General features: G+C 33.6%; 1 protein-coding gene across 1 annotated transcript in view; it reads right to left on the bottom strand.

The window, feature by feature from the left end:
* The window catches only part of CEP290 (centrosomal protein 290), a 44,809-nt gene extending 27,015 nt beyond the window's left edge, over positions 1-17,794 (bottom strand). The window contains exons 1-24 of the mRNA XM_036400727.2: positions 17,729-17,794; positions 17,078-17,203; positions 16,862-16,939; positions 16,335-16,404; positions 16,094-16,140; positions 15,665-15,808; positions 15,421-15,474; positions 14,600-14,752; positions 14,079-14,261; positions 13,632-13,721; positions 13,434-13,556; positions 11,478-11,601; positions 10,773-10,945; positions 10,193-10,355; positions 9,445-9,545; positions 9,262-9,349; positions 8,680-8,792; positions 7,872-7,956; positions 6,584-6,726; positions 6,247-6,411; positions 5,177-5,326; positions 4,040-4,155; positions 2,463-2,565; positions 935-1,165 (exon numbers count right to left, since the gene is read on the bottom strand). Coding sequence (XP_036256620.1) covers positions 935-1,165; positions 2,463-2,565; positions 4,040-4,155; positions 5,177-5,326; positions 6,247-6,411; positions 6,584-6,726; positions 7,872-7,956; positions 8,680-8,792; positions 9,262-9,349; positions 9,445-9,545; positions 10,193-10,355; positions 10,773-10,945; positions 11,478-11,601; positions 13,434-13,556; positions 13,632-13,721; positions 14,079-14,261; positions 14,600-14,752; positions 15,421-15,474; positions 15,665-15,808; positions 16,094-16,140; positions 16,335-16,404; positions 16,862-16,939; positions 17,078-17,179 — 2,799 coding nt within the window. The 5' untranslated portion in view covers positions 17,180-17,203; positions 17,729-17,794. The remainder of the gene's footprint in view (positions 1-934; positions 1,166-2,462; positions 2,566-4,039; positions 4,156-5,176; positions 5,327-6,246; positions 6,412-6,583; positions 6,727-7,871; positions 7,957-8,679; positions 8,793-9,261; positions 9,350-9,444; positions 9,546-10,192; positions 10,356-10,772; positions 10,946-11,477; positions 11,602-13,433; positions 13,557-13,631; positions 13,722-14,078; positions 14,262-14,599; positions 14,753-15,420; positions 15,475-15,664; positions 15,809-16,093; positions 16,141-16,334; positions 16,405-16,861; positions 16,940-17,077; positions 17,204-17,728) is intronic.
* Positions 17,795-18,526: the final 732 nt, after the last annotated feature.

Below are 18,526 nucleotides of genomic sequence, written 5' to 3' on the forward strand. Positions count from 1 at the left end.
TTTATCAACAGTTGCCTCTCAAGGCACTGTCAAAACATATCTTGTAAAATGAATACAGGTCCTAGAAACTTGCAAGACCAAAAGGTAAGATTCAGTTTCATATGATGATCATAGAATCATAGAATGGTTTGGGTTGGAAGGGCACCTTGAAGATCATCTAGTTCCAAACCACTCTGCCATGGGCAGGGACACCTTCCACTACACCAGGTTGTTCAGAGCCCCATCTGACCTGGCCTTGAATGCTTTCAGGGAGAGGGCATTCACAACTTCTCTTGGCAACCTGTGCCAGTGCCTCACCACCCTCATAGCTAATAATTTCTTCGTTATATCTAATCTAAATCTACTCTCCTTCGGTTTGAAGCCTCTCCCCCTTGTCCTGTTACCATACACCATTGTGAAATGTCTCTCTCAATATTTCTTGTAGGCTCCCTCCAGATACTGGAAGGCCAGATTTAGGTCACCACAGAGGCTTCCTCATTTCCAGTCTGAATAATCTCAATTCTCTCAGCCTTTCCTCACAGCAGTCACACTGCTTTTGATGCAGCCCAGGATGTGTTTGGCTTTCCAAGCTGAAAGTGCACATGGCTGGGTCATGTCCAGCCTCCCATCCACCAGCACTCTCAAGTCCTTCTCAGCAGGGCTGCTCTCCATCTATTCATTCCCCAGTCTGGGTTGGTACCAGGGGTTGCCTGGACCCAAGTGCAGCACCTTGCACTGTGAATATGAGATTCACATGGACCCACATACTGAGCTTGTCCAGGTCACAGTACTTATATAAATACAAAGAATATTTCTACAAGATTTGTAACACCAATTAGAAAGCTTTTGGAAAATGCATTCAAGAAACTAGTAATAACTACATTTAAAAATAAAGGGTATTTCTTTCCCAACTGTAAAAATAAAAAATGTGTGCTATTACTACCATAAACTATACCTTGAATCGCTGCAAGTTTCCAATCTTCCCTGTAACTGCAGTCTCCATATGTGTTATTTCACCCTTTAGTTTATCATTCTCTTTTCTGAGGTGCCGCTCCATTTCAAGTAAAGTGGTACACTGCCTTGTTAGTGATTTTTCATTAACTCGTAAAACAGTTATTTTTCTATTATTTTCTGCAAGTACTTTCTTTGTTTCATCAGAATCCATCTGAAGTGCATCGAGTAAATTCTGCAAAACATTTTTTTAACAAGAGCCTTGTACAGAAATATGGTAAAGCACAACTACATACAAGATTTCTTGTATATTTTTAAATCTAAATGGAAAAATTCCATTAATTTGTATGAAATAATTTCTTTTTGCTAATAAAATATATACACAGACTCAACATATGCTCAAACATACAGCATTCTAAGAAAAACATGAATCTTCAAAACAAGTAGCTAAGTACATTTGACTGACCAACTGGAATTTTAATTAATGCTGACACTTTCAAAATTTAGAACAAGAATGGTTCTCTGCATTCACTGTCATCAGTCTTCCCATTTATACTAGAATAAAAAAAATGCATTGGAACAATTTTCTAAACAAAATAGAAGTCCTGTGGCTCCAAACAAACCCTAATAACCTCCTACTTTGAAGATAAAACCCGTACTTGTAAAGTAAAAAAACACAGGATTCCTCCCATAGTAACATCTATGTGTATGTGTGACACACGTGTTTGCATGCATGTGTAAAAGGATGAATTGTTTCCTGGTTTTCTGAAACACTGATTCATATACATTAACAGTTATATATAATGACACAACTGAAAGTAATAACCTTAATTCTTAGTGTAAACCAATGTGTTTTCAAAGGGCTTGTTTGCTTGCTCCTCCTCCCAACCAAACAGCCTGGGTAACAACTGCTGTTCAGAGAGCAGTGTGGCTGTAAAGAGTGTGTGTGTGAACAGAATACCTGCCTTAGAAGGCACTTCCTCAAAACTGATAATGTTGAAGAGAAAGATCACCTTTAACCAGACTGAAGGGTAACCATAAAATTAGAGACTTCTTTATTTGAAGTTGTCAGCTTAAAAACTGGCATTAAAAAAGCATAAAAACTTCTAACAGCAAGGGCAGAAAGGGTTATAATGCAGCACTCATAACCTAGTTCAGCTTCAGAAGCCTCTCCACTGTCCCTGTATCTTCTACACATTTGTGAGTGACTCTTCCCTGGTGGACACCACACCTCAGCACTCCAGATAATGGTCTGGGGGTACTAAGTGCAACAATTAGGGACCCACACCTCATCAGGTGAGTGATGTGACCTCTTGGGGTGGTTTCTCACCAGTGCATGGATTAGCAGACTGCAGGAAGGCCAACAGGCACAGGCAAGACTGGAGCACCCCCATGCATACACAGCACCCTGGGACAGGCACAAGAGGTGTGTGTACACATTTTCCCCATCTAACAAACTAGAGTAGTGTATTAAAACCTCGGTTCTATGTCCTAAAATCTTTTTGAAAATTGAAAGTAACAAAATTACTTACAGAATATGCCTTTATCTTCATAGCATCTTCTTCTTTTTGCTCTTCTAGTTTTTTCATTTCCTTTTTAATATTTTCTGATTCTTTTTGCCAGCTTTCTTTTTGACTAAAACAGTACCGAATTTTAATTTATTATAATGAAAGAGATGATGATTTTTAAAACTGTAACTTCAAAAGCAATTCCAAAAATATTGCAAACCAAGCTACTTACTTTTAGCAGTAATATAATTTGAAAAGCACATAATAAATTGTAGATGGATTACTGAAAAACAATACCCTCTGTTTAGCCCACAGCCAGTTAAATGATGAAAATAATTCTTCAGTGTCTTATTTGTTCTTCAAACGTATATTACGTTTGCTTAAAGGATGTAATTTCCCACCACTGTTTTGTTATTTCAGTGAAAACCACACCCAAAACATAAAAAGATTCAGCTAATTCAGCTTCATTTGGCCCAAACTACTCTCCTCTGTTCATTTTTATTTATTTATTTGGGAGAAAAAAAAAAAAAAAAAACTATGATCTTTCATACATGTCTAATAAGGAAGTTCCTATAGACTATATGGCACAGTTTAGGATAGTTTAAAAAATGGTCATCAAGGATATTTTAGAAGTGGTATTTTCTCTCCAAAGAGGTATCTAAGTTTCTTAAATAATGGAGTAAAATGGAGGAGAATTAAAGAAAATTCTTTGAAAGTCAATTTAATGGGATGTCAAGTCAAAGAATCTCCTTCTGTAACTTCAATCTCTACCAGCTTTAGAGAAAAAAGCTTGAATCATCATTTTATCCCCATTGGATATTGGAGATATCTCACCTAGTAGTAAATGAGGCAGTATATTACAGCCTTCACTAAAAACTGTCTCTTTAATGCTTAAAAAAGAGATAACATTGTCTGGGAATCTTAACTGATTCAAAGAAGAAACAGAAATTTCTGAAAGGTTAAACCCTTATTACAGAAGCCATCTGGGTAACTGTTCGTCCCAATCCAGAGAGTATCCAACTAAGAGTTTGTTAATTGAAAAATCCAAATTATCATATTCATCCCTATCCTCCCAACAGATGAAAACACTTTTTAAATTTTTTTGACCATAAGAATAATTTTATGGAATTTAGGTTCACTGAAGCATATAAAAGAACTAGGAGTCCAAAAGAAAAGCAACCACAAAATCCTGACAACCTGAAATTTTCAGAGATCTCTGACTGTATTTGGACAGCAGTTTGCTTTTTTCCCTCCCCTCCTCTCCACTCCCAAAAACCTATTAGAACCCATCCCTGAAAGCAAAAGAAAATGAGGCTAACAACCATCATACCAGGTTCTAGTAAGTGCAAGGTATCAGAAGCAGAAAGCACAATGAAATCCTCATGATAAAACATGCAAAATGAGAAGAGTCCAACAGAAGATGGTTTTGTAGGAGTTTCCTGAATCTCTACAGGACTAAAGAAAATGTATGGAGTCCATATCCAAACATGGCAGCACTTACAACATTAACCAAAGAAATTCAACACAACAGCAGATCTTGTTTCAAGACTGTTAAATATTTAGATAATTGAACTTTCATAATTCAGAAAAAAGAGCAATACCTTTGATATTCTTTATACAGCAAGCCTTGTTGATGACGAATCACTGCAAATTTTTGCTTGTAGACCTCCACTGCATCTTCTAATTGTTTAAGCAACTTTTCTTTGTTTTCCAGTTCCTAGTTATTGTTTTCCAAATAAAAATACAAAAATTATTACTGTAAGTTTTAAACATGAAACTAGCAATTTAATCAAAATGGCAGTTCTTTGTGCTTTCATGATAGATGCTTCTGCCATGAACTGTGTGAACTATGAATATGAAATATGCATTTTCTTTAGAAGCAATAGATGAAAAAAATCCAATGAGTTTCAGCATTCACATTAATCTGTCTGAAAAAGAGCACAAAGCCTGCACTGCAGGTTTCAGCCCTCAAAGTTCAAAACACTATGACCTGTAGCTAGCTCACAAAGAAAACTAACCGAATGTCTTACTGGCAAGGGGCTTTTTCCTCTCATTTTCTCAAATAGTCTTCTACTTTATAAGCATACAGAGTTGAAAAATATTTTCTAATGAAAAAATAAAAAAAACTATCAAAGACAGAAAAAGATAAATTAACAATAATAAAAAGGTAACTTTCTTTTTTTACTCCAATTCTGAAATAGTTCTTCATTACTATATGCCTGTTTGCTATGCTTCTCATGGGAATCACTGGACTTGGTTTCAATATATTCATGCCTTTATTTACAATTGTCAATGTATTTTTGACAAATCACGGAATGAAAAATCATATAGTAAATTACTAGAGACCTTGGCTCTATAGGGAAAAACTGTTCAAGTAGGATTTGCACATGCAGACTCAGGTGTGGAATCCAGACAGCAGTAAGAGAGAGGTTCTCATAGAAAGAGTGTAACTGTGGAAGTAGAAGGAAGAGTGGGCAAATATTTAGATCAAAATTCAGATTTAAAACATAAAAAATCTGAATTGCTGTCCATTTAGTTAGCTATTACCTTTCAGGCTTACAGCACAGCACAATACTTACAACTTTAAATTACAGAATATCCCAAAGAGTTTAGTAGATGTTAGAACACCAAAATAATTTTGGAGACATCTTTCATGTCCACACATAGCATTCTACTGGACTTGAAAGGATTAGATACATGTTACAAATACTCTTTATTTCAAGGAATATATGAGTTACCTGTGTAAGATGTATTAAATATTCATTCAGAGAATTAATTGTATTAACACTTGAAGGAGCCATTCCTTCTGGAAGATTCACTGTTTGGAAGACAATATTGGCACCTTCTGACTGATGTAGTAAGCAAATTTCATTTTTCATTTGTTCAATCTAAAGACAGGATACAAAACTCTCATAAAGAAGTAGCTCTTGCTATTAGATTTAAAAAAATGATGACAAATATACTGGTACATCAGTTGTTATTAACAACCTAATAATTTCACTTATATTCTAAAACACTCTAATACTCCTTAAAATATCCTTTAAAATGCCATGATTTCATAAATCAATAAATGCATAATAAATTAATCCAAATTTATCAAACTACTCCAGCAATCAGGGCAACTACACATATAATCACAGTTTTATTCCAATTGTTTAAAACATGGTGCATTCCTACTCCTTTAGTAAGATTAAGTTTTGGAAAGAATTATTGCAGTAGTTATTTGACAGTTTTTTCTAAATAAATCTTTGCATTTTCATTTAATTTAAAAGCTCTCTGGTCTTCTAACACTATTTTAGAGGATTCGTTTATCACCAAAGCTGTGATAAAAAGCAAATTTAAATTTAGCTTCTTGTAAGATAATATTTCATTCATCATTCCTTCCCTGGAAGAACCATTGCACAGAATAAATTGTACAACTTAAAACAAGATATAGGACTTTAAAGAATGACTCATCATTTTAATCACTGAATTTCTGTTACATATTTATAAATAAAAAATGTAAGACTCCTGGTTTTTTTGAAGAAATAGATCTGTGAGCTTTTTTGGACACAGCTCTCCCCAGAAGACAGGCATGCTTGGTGTTTAACATGATGGAATATTGCAAGGATAAAGTAACATTAAGAGTAAGATCTGAAGTTAAAAAGGACAAATTAGTTGGTCCACTACATAAATTTCAGTTAGATTTGTACAATGACATTGCTCAATAAGCTGAATTCAGTGTCTTATAGATCATGTGGATTGTTCTAAATTATCAGAACAGCCACTTTTGAAGTTGGAAATAAATTATATAAAATAAACTATATACCTTTTCATTGGCACTTGCCAGCTGATTAGACAAACTTGTTGCTTCCTTCTGAGTCTCTTTTAGCTCGTGTCTCAATTCCTCATTTCTTCCTGTAAGCTGGTCAACCTGGGCTTTCAAGTGTACACTAGCATCAAAGATCCCCTCTGAATTCTTCGACTCCATTGCCTAATGCAGTAAACAGTTAATTAACATAACAAAGAAAAAGTGTAGAAAGCTTTAATTTTTTCAGAGTAAACTGGAGCCCTCAAGTTTAGACTACATGAAATCAGCAAAAAGCATAACATGTTATCCCTGTAAATCCTACAAAGCTAAATCATAATTTAGAAGGCAAGCTTACATGAACTAAGCGATCCAGACTAGGGATTATTAAGGCTGTTTCTCCTCCCTTCATACTAGTATCCTTCTGCATTTCCTTGATGGCTTGCAATATTTCTTTCATTCCTTGTTCAAGTTGTTTATTCTCTTCTGATAACTCTTTTACTGCAATAAAAGTTGTAAATCTGTCAAAAAGCACTGAAAAAATGATTTAAGGTTTCCTAGGACATTTCATCATGATTCTTGTTGATTTGAAAAATCAAAAGAATGTTCATGTTATTCATGTTACACATACATAGGCATAAGCAATTATGAAATGAAAATCAAGAGCTGCTAGGAATATCTGGGAGATGTATTTTCGTGACAAAATATCAAAAAAAAAAAAAAGCTTCATGGGACACAAGTGACTTTACTGAACCTTCCAGTCTTCAATGTTTACTTCACTTTAAACTTCTTTAGTAGCCTGTCTGACTTTTGCCAGCTCAGAAACACAGCTGTGTTGGAAATGTCTGGGTGTAACAATGAGCTACCTAGGAATTGCCTGAATTCCTTCTCCAGAATAAGACAAAAGGTGCATTTAAATTATGTGGCTGTCAAGGAGTCTCAAGACTTCTACCACCTGTAGTTTCTCAATGAAATTCCAATTTCCAGCAAAAATGAGAAGTGTTAAAACTGAAAAAACCACAACAAACCTGTCAAGACATTCTCTGCATTCAAAAAATATCGCTACTCATCCTGAACACCCAGGAGTGAGCTGCAAAAACTTGAGTAGTTTCACCAAGTCTATTTTGAAATTCAAAAAGAATTTTAAGAATTCACATTTTCTGGGGAAAAAAATTAAGCTTCTTATCCAGAAGAAATTAGAATTAATTTTATTTCTGTGTTTTCAAACAGTGCACTTCAGCTAACATAGATATATATGTAAGCAGCAAGTGGCTCTAATTCCCCAATACTTCCTTTCAGCCAGAAAAGCCCTACAGCTACTACACAAGTTGTATAATTGTTACAAGTGGGATTACTCACACGCCTAAAGACTTTACTAGGTCTGAATCAATAAGGAGAAGCACGAGAGATAACATTTTAATGTATTTACTGTGAATAAACTATGTTTCATGTACTATCACTGCTTTGGTAACACCATAAATGTATATTTACACATTGACACAAGGATATACACTAATATAAACACAAGATTTTTTTTACAAGTCAGATATTTATGATCACAATTACAGAAACAGAACAACTAAATAAGCAAACCATCTATAGGTACCTGATAATGTTCCCTAGTTTTAAAACAGGCTGCAACTCACATTTAGACTGAAATTTGGCCATTACAGTCCTGTTCTTCTCCAAATCTCTCTCTCTCTCACGTAATTCAGTTGCAAGATATTCATTCTAAAGAAAAAAACACAGAATCTCATTTTAGCAGTTTAATATTTTAGTCCCAGACTTTTTCAAATTTGAAATAGGAATTCATGAAAATTTCCCCATCCACATACTGATTTCTTGCCTAAATAGGAACACAAATGGATTCACTGGAATAGTTACATGAGGTGTATCCCATATAACACTGTCCATAGCGAGATATGTACTCTTGGGTCATGCAGCAGCTGGAATAGTGGTCTGGTACAAAACACAAGTCTGTGGGGCCTTATAAGTTGTAGCTCTAGTGATATGAAAATAGCAAGAGCTTCAAAATTACACTTGTGTTTAACTAGTTGCCACTCTATCTCATAGACTTAGAACCTAAATGAACCGAAAAAGTGTTTTTTTCCAAGTGACCTGAATTCTCGTGTATGCCACAAGTTTTTCTAAGATTTCCCACGCCTTTCTGTTTTCAGCTTTATTTTTCTCTTCAGAACTTCAGCTGGTGCTATTCTATCTGCAAGCATGTTTCTCCATTGCACGTTACATGAGCTGCTAGCATGTATTGACAAAAAATATAGAATATTCACTTGTCTTCTAAAAAATATTACAAATTATTCATGCTGGGATTTTTTAAAAGCAGTTAGTAAATGCCCCTAGATAAGTATTTTAACAAGTATTTACAAAATAGGTGGTTTTAGTTTTTGAAAGAGAAATACAATAAATGTTCATAAACTTGCTTTATGAACCTACTTTTGCTTCTACTTCAGCCATGTCATGTCTGTTCAAGAAATCCAACTTCCTCATATTCTTTCCCTTCTCTTCAGTAAAGCTATCAGTCATTGGCATATTATCAGCATCCGATCCTAATGCAAGCAGATGTAAAAGTAATACATTATTTGGAAATTTTAACTGGTCTTCAACCAAAAGAATACACTCCATTTATTGTATCTGAGTTCTAGGTTTCTACCTTTCCATCTGAGCATTATGGTACCATGAGTGGAATGGAATTGAAATTTTAAGAATATTGAAACACATGAATTATGTTGATTTACTGGAAATTTTGGGAAGATGATCCTACGCCTATTGCAAAGCAAAGACAGAAGGCCCAGAGGTGCATTACAAGTCATCACAACTCAAGAAGATACCGGGCTGTAAGATCAGGAAATCCAAAACCACTCACCTCTCCCAACAGATTCAATGCAATGTATTAAGCCCTCTAATTTAAACAAACGAGCAAGTATAACATAACTACATTAACTATAAACAGAATTTTTATGTTTATGTATAAGCAGAACATTTTTGAAATGACAGTTTATATCAAAAACATCCTACCTATTGTTGCAACTCTTCTTCCTTTCTCCTGAGCCAACTTACGAATGTGTTTTTTCAGTTCAATTCTTTCCTCTTCTAGTCTTTCAATCTGCATATTATTATTATTCACAGATCAGTATTCCATTTTGTTCAAATGCATTTTTATTATGTAGCTTTTACACAAAAATAGGATTTGTCACTTACCTCTTGCAAAAGAATCTGGTTTTCAGCTCTATATTGCTGCTGCTTCAATGCTTTGCTGTTTCTGAATTCATTTAAATCAATCATTGTCTTTGGCTCAAGACCTAAAACAAAATAGATGACAGTCATTTATTAAGGAGGAACATTAATGTTAGTTAATGAAGTTAATTTATGTAAGAACATAACTAGAGAAGTAGAGTTAAAAAAATAATTGGTGGGTAGTTGATTGTATTTCAACTATCTATAAAAATATATAACTATCTATATAACATAAATACACATCTTATACTCCATGTATTAAGAGCAGAAGAAAGCTTAATTTACCACAGTTACTCAAAACCTAAAATAAAATAAAGTGGCACCTAAAATTAAATTTATTTACATTTAAATTCTTCTATTTAAAAAGAAGCCTATCTGAAGTTTTCTCTGTGTGTTTCATCTAACATTATAACTTCAGGACGCTATGGTTTCCAGATGCAATATTATGAAGTTTATTAGGCAATGCATGACCAAAGAGGAATCAAAACCAAAAAAGAGTAGAGAACCTATTCTCCTACTTTGTTCACTCAAAGGAACCTATAAGCCAAGTCCATTCATGCAGTTTGTCCAAACTAATTAAAACTACTTGGAAATATAAGCAGAATATAACCAGCTATTTCCAGTGACTTGGTACAGTAAAAAATTTCCATTACAGAATCCTATTTCAATTTTTACACAACAAATAATTGAACATGTACTGGATATAGCATACCTAAGCGCTCTCTGAGTTCTTCATTTTCATCAAGAAGGTCATTTATTTTAAGTTCAAGTTTATTGACTTCCTTAATTAATGACTCAATCTCATGTTCTCGCATTTTGACTTGCTTTCTTAAATCTTTGATTTCAGCAACAGCTTCTTCTAAGCCATATATTCCCTGTAAAAACCCCACACAGGAAGTAAGAACTAAACAACCAATCGAAGACTTACTAAAATAGATAATGAATCTTTCTTTCATCATTACACAGACAAGAAAAAATGTTTTTCAACCTCTCACTCTTCTGCACTATGCTTAGTGAAAATAGTTACTGAATAAAAAGCAGATCCTGTAAATCTGTCCCTGACTACAGAGGAGCCTGCATATTTCAAAAGTGAGTCCCCCAACTACATGATCCTTTGAAGAATTGTATCTTGAGCATTCAACTACTGTTCAATAGGGAAGGGAAGAATGAAGGGGAAGAGCACCAAAGTTAGTTATTTAAGTTTTAATTACATCAATTAAATAAATATGGGAGGACAAAACAATCTCCTAAAAATATGATTAATACCCTCTCCACTCTGACAAACTGTTTACCAGCTCATAGTCTCTCATTCTTTTCAAAGTCTCAACAAGCTCTTTGTCTTTTTCTCTAGCATGTGCTTCTGCCAATTCTGCTGATTTCTCAGCCTCCATAGTTCTCTCTTCTAGCATTTTAAACTTTTCTTGCATATCCCCAATTTGGTTCTGCTGACCAAGAGATGAGTGACCTGGAAAGAAAAACTTTGATGTTTACAATTCAACTAAGAATTCTTGCTATCTGTCATTAATCAAGACAGAAACACTTCAGAAAACATTATAAAGGAGATTTTCATTTCCTGCTCTTGTTAATTAGGAAATTACAAGACACTCCATATAAGAGGTTTGGTTCTCTTCCACCTAAAATTTCCTTCAAACAATATTTATCATAACTGAGTGCACAGAAAGGACATCAGAATTTATTTGGAATTGCAAGCTATTACTCCCTTTCAATTCTTCATGGAGCTGAGATCTTATATTTTATGCTCTAACTTTTACAGATCAGGTATAATTTTTTTACCCATAAAGCCCACTGAGGTAATCTGGAAAAATTTAAACTCTTCATGAATGTTTAAAAGAGAAAATTAAGAAAAAATATCAGAGACTAAAATTACTCAAATACTGCAATTTTTTTCCTGTATTCCTAAAAGAAAAAAAAGGCAAAGTAAATTTGTGGTTTCTGATTTTCCTGATTTTGACATTAATACAAAACAGTCATGTTACCTTTATCTTTTTGGAGATCATCTTTTAATTTCTCAATAACGAAGGCATTTTTCTCCATTTCTTTGGTATACTGTTCAACTTGCTCAGTGAGCAATCTTATCTGAGCATCTCGCTCTTGCACACCCTATGCATGCAAAAAAAAAAGAAACTCCATTAAAGGATCCTTCTTTACTGACAGGCAAACTACCAATGAAGAACACCACAAGGGAAATGAAGAAATTACATGTAGCTAATACAAAACAATTTATAGAACATTAAATATACTATACTTACAACAGAGAGTTCAGATATTATCTAGAAGTTTGGTATATAAATGCAAAGCAGGAAAAATAAAAAAGAAAGTAAAAATAAAGCACTCAAACACAGAAAAATAACCACCATTTTAGCATAATGACTTTAAATAGAAACAATACCCTCAGAGTTTGCCAGTGTTAGAAGAAAAGTTTTGGATAATACAGGTTTCTTGGCAGCTTCCTCATAAACAATTGCCATTGGGAACTAAGAGATACAAGTTCAAGATAGCAAGGACTAACAATCCATCATACCTGACACATGAATTGCAGACAGCCTTTCAGCAAGCCATCTAACTTTTCAAAATTCATATCCTATCTTGTTTTGGATGCATATACATTCATAGGTACATACAGACTGTGGAAGTGACTTACTTCTGTGTATACTACCCTATTTCTGTACTTGTACATGAACTTCAGAAACAATAGAGAAATCTTAACATTACTTTTTCTGTGACTAATAAAAAGTGCTAAAAGATAAAAAAGAGACTTAAAAATTTACAGGAATTAATAATAATAAAATGTAAAATAATAATATTTTAATAATAAAAACCACAAAAATCACAAGGTCCTTACTTTATACCAATGCTCTGAAAAACAACTTACAGAATTTCTTACAAATATAACCACATTTGAAACCTAAAAGTACAGAGCTTGGCAAAGTTGTAAAAACCTAGATACAACCCATTAGAATATGAACACACATTGAAGGATAGCAAGCTCAGTCCATTTTGAGCGAAAACCTGAGCAGTAACTTGATTAATTTTTAAATGTCTGCTTAAAATGCATGCTTATTTACAAAAAACATTTCAAAATGCCATGCTAATAATGCCCTCTCCTTCCCCCAGCCCCCCCAAAAAGCAACCTCTATAGCCATCTAATCAGCTAAAACCAAACAACTGCTTATCAAAGTTACTTTCAGCTGCTTTCCTCTTCTGATACTTAAGGCTGATTTGTAATTTAGAGTGTTTTTCTCTTGAGAAGCTATCTGTCACCAGGTTTGGAAGATGACATAAATATGTCTCACCGTACTGCTCAGTTTACAAGAACACAAAATGTAACATAAATGTCATTACACATTTGCTTAAAAAACTTGAAGCAAGGCAGGAAATCATTCAGGAATCAGAGAGTATGCTTTCCATAGAGACTATTTCAGGATTCCTAATGGGCCATTATTGTGGGGGAACGGGGAGGGGATTATGTTTTTTAAGAAAGTGGAGACATTTAGAATCATGAGGAACTATGTAACTTTGCCTGAATATGAGAGATACACAAATTCAGACAGTTCTGTCATACGATGAACCACAGAATTAACGAGATGAGATAAATGAACACAAAAAATAATGTACTAGGTAAGACCGTTCCTTAACTAACGAATTTAGTGGAAGCTAAAGCCATATTTTAGAAACACTACATAATAGATTAATATGAAATTAATAGAGTCAGCTACCAAGAGTTCAGGTCATACACACATACATACAGAGAAGTTTCCTTTGTACATTGTCTATTAAGCTAACTTTGCAGTGGAATGAATCGACCTGTCTCTTAATTCTCAAAAATGACTATTTTGTATTTGCAAACTACGAAAGAATAAATACATATTTGGTCAATAGCATATGTAGTTAATGGTGATTTCTATGTGTGCAATGTCTCACATGAACTGTACCTGCTGAAGGGACAGTATACTGTTTCTGTCTACATCAAGTTGGAGCATTTTCATTTTCTCTTCCAAGTTAAGTAACATTTGCTGATACTCTAGCAGTTCATCATCTTTTGAAGCTAAGATTTTCTGAAAAGAAGATAAAATACCATCAGAACACTTGAAGTAATTCCTAGAAAGGATTTTAAAAGTACTAAAAAATACCTTCCATTCTTCAACTTTTGCATTTACAGCTGCCATGAGCGGATCATCTTCCTCATTCTTTGCTTTCAACTGGTCTGAAAGATCCTGAACCTAGACATGCCATTTGGATGAACATCACATTACAAAAAGGTTTGGAACTAATATATATATTATTACGTACAAACACATCAAGGTCATGAAACTTAACAGATCAGTATTACAACAGCAAGGGAATGACTTTTGATAACAGTGCATGACTAACATACTATACAAAAAAAAATGTTGTGGTCTGTAGTAAAATTTTACAATCTGTACCATATTCAAAGATCACACTATTTTTAAAGAGCATTGCTCTAGAGGAGTGTAAGGTTTTAACTGCATAGATAGAAGGTTTTAACTTAAGCTAAAATATGAAAACAGAGTAGAAACCTAAAAAAGAATTATACTAAACAATGAGTCATTTCTTACTTGAAATTTGTATCGATCTTTCTCTTTTCTTAACTCATCCATAATAATATCAGACTGTTGCACAATTAGTTTCATTTTGCTGTATTCATCAGTCATCTTCTCCATTTCTTGCACTGATTCCTCAAGGTTTTTCCTCATTTCTTGGTTTTGAATCTCTAACTTCTCATTAGCTTCAGTCAAATTCTGCAAAAATAAAGAAAAAACTGCTTTTAGAAAGTGCCTGTTTTAAAACCTGAATAAGAACTTGAAAGTCTTATACAAAATTAGCACAAAATAGAGTATTTCCCCTCTAGGTTATTGAGTTTAACAAACCCAAACAGCAAGTAAGACAAATCTCTCTCCCCGTCAGTAACTTCATTACCTCTAGCAAATTCAGAGATGCAGATTGTATGTATGACTGAATCCTTATTATGAATTCCCTTACTCCACATGACTTTATCTGTAAATTGACATAGTGTCATGAAAGACACTATGGTCAGTAAAATTCCAATAGTTATTCAATAGAATTCATGGATTTTTACCTGAATTTCATCCAAATACTGGACAAGCTCAGAGCTTCTTTTGGACAGCTGTGATGTGTAATCAGATACCTCTCCTCTTCGTAATGGAATTGCTTCTTTTTGAGAATCTATTTGCCTCTGATAGTCAACCACATCCTGACGCAATTGCTCATTCTGCACAAAAAGCAATCCAAACTTAAATCAATTTCTAAGAGTTGAAGACAAAGTTGTTGCATTTCTAGCAAGCTAACACAAAGAGCTAAGACACGCAAAACCCATCCGAATTCCTACAGTCTGCTTTTAGAAGTCTTAGAAGCCTCACCTTTTTCTTTATGTGCTTTTTCTTCATATTAAAAAGGAGAAAACAAGACCAAGAGAACAAAGCATGAAAAATATTAGAAATTAGCTCTGCTTTTGAAAGACCAAATATTAATCAATATAGAGACAAAATAAAATAGCTTTTGTTATACCTCTGCAGGCATATACATACACACACACATATATAGAAGGGTATATTGACAAATGACTATCAAGGTTTTACCCCCAGGACAATAGTTAAACAAATTTACTTGGAAACAATATTTAACAAAAATCTTAAAAATTCAAAACCCAAAATCCAGGCCAAGCTAATGCACAGTAGAAGTATTCAAATTGAGGTCAGACTTCCTGACCTCAATTAGCTATGTTTCATTGGAGCAGATGTACAACATATTTACTTTGCAGTAGTACACAGGAAATGTTCCAAAATTAAATATCACACAAAAAATTATAAATACAAAAATATAGTAGTATATTTATAAAAAATTTGAAAATACAGTAAATCAGCAATAATTTTTGCTAACCTCTTTCCTGAATCTGATGTTTTCATTTTCAACATCTTCAATTCGAAGAGCAAGCTACAAAACAGAAAACTTTATAAGCATCACTGACACCACAAAGAACTCCAGAAACAAAAAAACAAATGCACAGCAATCCTGTGTCATTAGTGCTTTGTTTTTTTTTTTCAGATGCTTTTTTCAGAACATCAACTTTTCAAAATATTTGACAGAACAGCTTCTAGAGATGTCAAGCTCAAGTCCTTCATACCTGTTCATTCACTTTCTTCTCCTTTTCCAACTCTTTTTCTGTATCTGTTAACAGTCTCTCTTTTTGTTCCAATTGCTTCTCCAGTTGGTGGATCTCATCACGCAAAAAACGAGTATCACGCCCACCAGCAGACTTTTGTGCCATCTTATGAACATTAAAATAACATTATAAATACAGTAGATATTCAAAGTAGAAAGAACTAAAAAAACCAAAACAGATACTAAGACTAAAATAAATGGGGTTTTTCAAGCATAAAAAACTCAAGTAATCGTTCATCCAAGACCAGTGCATATTCAAAAAACAATAAAAAGCATCTGCTAAAATGTAGGGCTATTTCATGACTTTACAAGACTAAATACTAGTCTAAAATAAAATAATTAAAAGACCCCACCAGAGCACTCTGTACACTAACAAAATTTTAAAACATACCTCTAATTCATTTTGAAGTTTCACCAGCTTGGTTTTAAAATTATTTTCTGTTAAAATAGAACAGATACAGTGAATTACCCAATAAGGTAAAAAAAACAATACATTAAAGCAACTGACTTCAGAGCAGTTGGTATTTTGTCCAGCTCTCTAAACCTTAAAAAAACCCACAAAACAGCAAGAACAAAAACCTAATAACACATTTAACAAATCTTTTAGGAACAGCATAAAAAAGCTTGCTTACCATATTTGGCTTGCTCCTCCCCAGCTTTTTCAACTTCTTCTAGTGCAAGTTCTACCTCTTGAGCTTTCATCTGAGAAAAGAAACATAGCAAGCAAAGAAGAAATATTTACTACTACCATAAATTAAAAGATTGTTCCATAGACGTTATGTTTAGAACATATTTCTTTTGAGAAATTTATTTGCATTTTCCATCTATCTATGTTATTCCAATTCACTTCACTTCCAATTACTAAATTCCAGCAGCAACACAAGAAAGTACTCTGGTGCAAGCACACATTTGGCATATAAATTACCTTAGGAGTAAGCAGTATTTTCAGGAACAGGAGTAAAAAAGATGCTTCAATTTAAACAAAAAAAACCAAAAACACAAAAAAAAACAAAACAAAAAACAAAACAAAAAAACAAAAACAAAACAAAAAAACAAACCAAAAACCCCAAACCAAAACAAAACACAAAAAACAAACAAAAACACACAAAACAAAACAAATGCATTTGCAGAATTGAAGAAAGTAAGCGTTAATACAAACCTTCAGTAGTGACTGAGTAATTTTAAAAAGGTGTATCATTTTTTCTGGAGTTTCAGTTTTTAAGTCTTTCCCATCAACCTAACGAAAGAGACAAAAGTGGTTTTACACTAATATAAATGAAATACACAAAATAAATCTTTCATGTATGTGAAGGAGCAGAGATGGCTTAGGGAAGAAGGTATGACAGAACCCTCATGTTCCCTTTTTGTCAAGCACCTTGATCATCATATCCAGCAACCTGTCTGCTAGCTCCTCTTGACGAGGCAGAGTATCTGGATCAACTTTCATGAGCTTCTTCCAATCTAAAACAGGTGCCATATTGAAGGTGTGACTTTTTTTTTCCTGGAACAAAGATTAAAATAACAGTTATCAGGTATTATCAGTGCAAACCAATTTTAAGTCAAATGATTTAATGGAGGCTGGCCACTGAACACAGCAGATGATTCTAATAACTGTAACACTGATTAACATTCTGTTCATGTTTTGATCTATTGCAAACTTGGAGTCTATAATAAAACCAGTTTTTCTTTAAGAATTACACCATGCAGACTCAATGAATTCTTAGAACTATCAGTGAAGATCAGGACGCTCATGAAACCTGTACTTTAATTTCAATATCCTTATTTTCTTCCCCATCTCTTAATATGGTATTTTTATGCCAATGAACAAACACAAAAATCATTATTTCTAATATTTAAAACACAACCAACACTTTCAGTTTCATACTGTGAACACCAACTTCTTGGCATTCTATTAAACATCATTTCTCTTTGATTAGAATACTTGAATTGACAAAGGACATTAATCAACCTGGAAACTGAGAAAAATCTCATCAGAAAGTGACGGAAACTTTTTTCTACTGCTTACCTACTGGTTGTTGTGGGCCACAGTGATTTCTCACATACCTGAAAGTCAATGCAGTATCTGAAAAAGGCAGAAGGGATTGGAAATCTTGGATTATTCTGTTCTTTGGAGCTGTCTCTAGACTTTCTGATCAATATTTCAAAAAGTAAATTCTACCAAGTTTAGAACAGAACATTTTTAATCTACTTATTGCCCTAAATTATGAATATAGCACAAATGATTAAGAAAAAATAAGAAAGAAATAAAGCTAGCTAGAATAGTAAATGCAGTATTATTCAAAAAACTAATGGCACAGCAGTGGTATGTATTTTATAGAAAAAAAATCAAGCTCAATCAATAATTTCAGCAATACTTTATGCTGAGCACAATATTTTGAGATCTGATCCATCATGCACCCTGTTCCCCCTTCAGCAGTTTAAAGACTCAACAACTGAAATCTCCTTCGTTAATAAAGGCTGAAACCGGTATTACTTTCCAAAACTAATATGCCTAAGCATTCTGAAAGAAGAGCTTTCAGACTCAGAAATACAACTGTATGCTTAAGGAAGGATAAAAATGATCTTCATCCTTTCTGAATATGTGAACTACTTGAAAGGTCCCCTATATTTACTATATTTCTTCAATGTTTGCTAACCATAAAACAGGCATTACATTCAATCCATGACTTCGCAATATATGCATTATTGCTTTTCTGTTTTGTTGTAATGGCAAAGGATAACACAAAGAGAATGCTGGCACTTTGACTTACTCAGTTAACTAAATACTACTTGATTTCAGCAACATACTTTTTTAAGGATCAGA

Source organism: Molothrus ater, chromosome 5 (genome assembly GCF_012460135.2).
Source record: "Molothrus ater isolate BHLD 08-10-18 breed brown headed cowbird chromosome 5, BPBGC_Mater_1.1, whole genome shotgun sequence".
In the NCBI taxonomy this organism is placed as follows: domain Eukaryota; kingdom Metazoa; phylum Chordata; class Aves; order Passeriformes; family Icteridae; genus Molothrus; species Molothrus ater.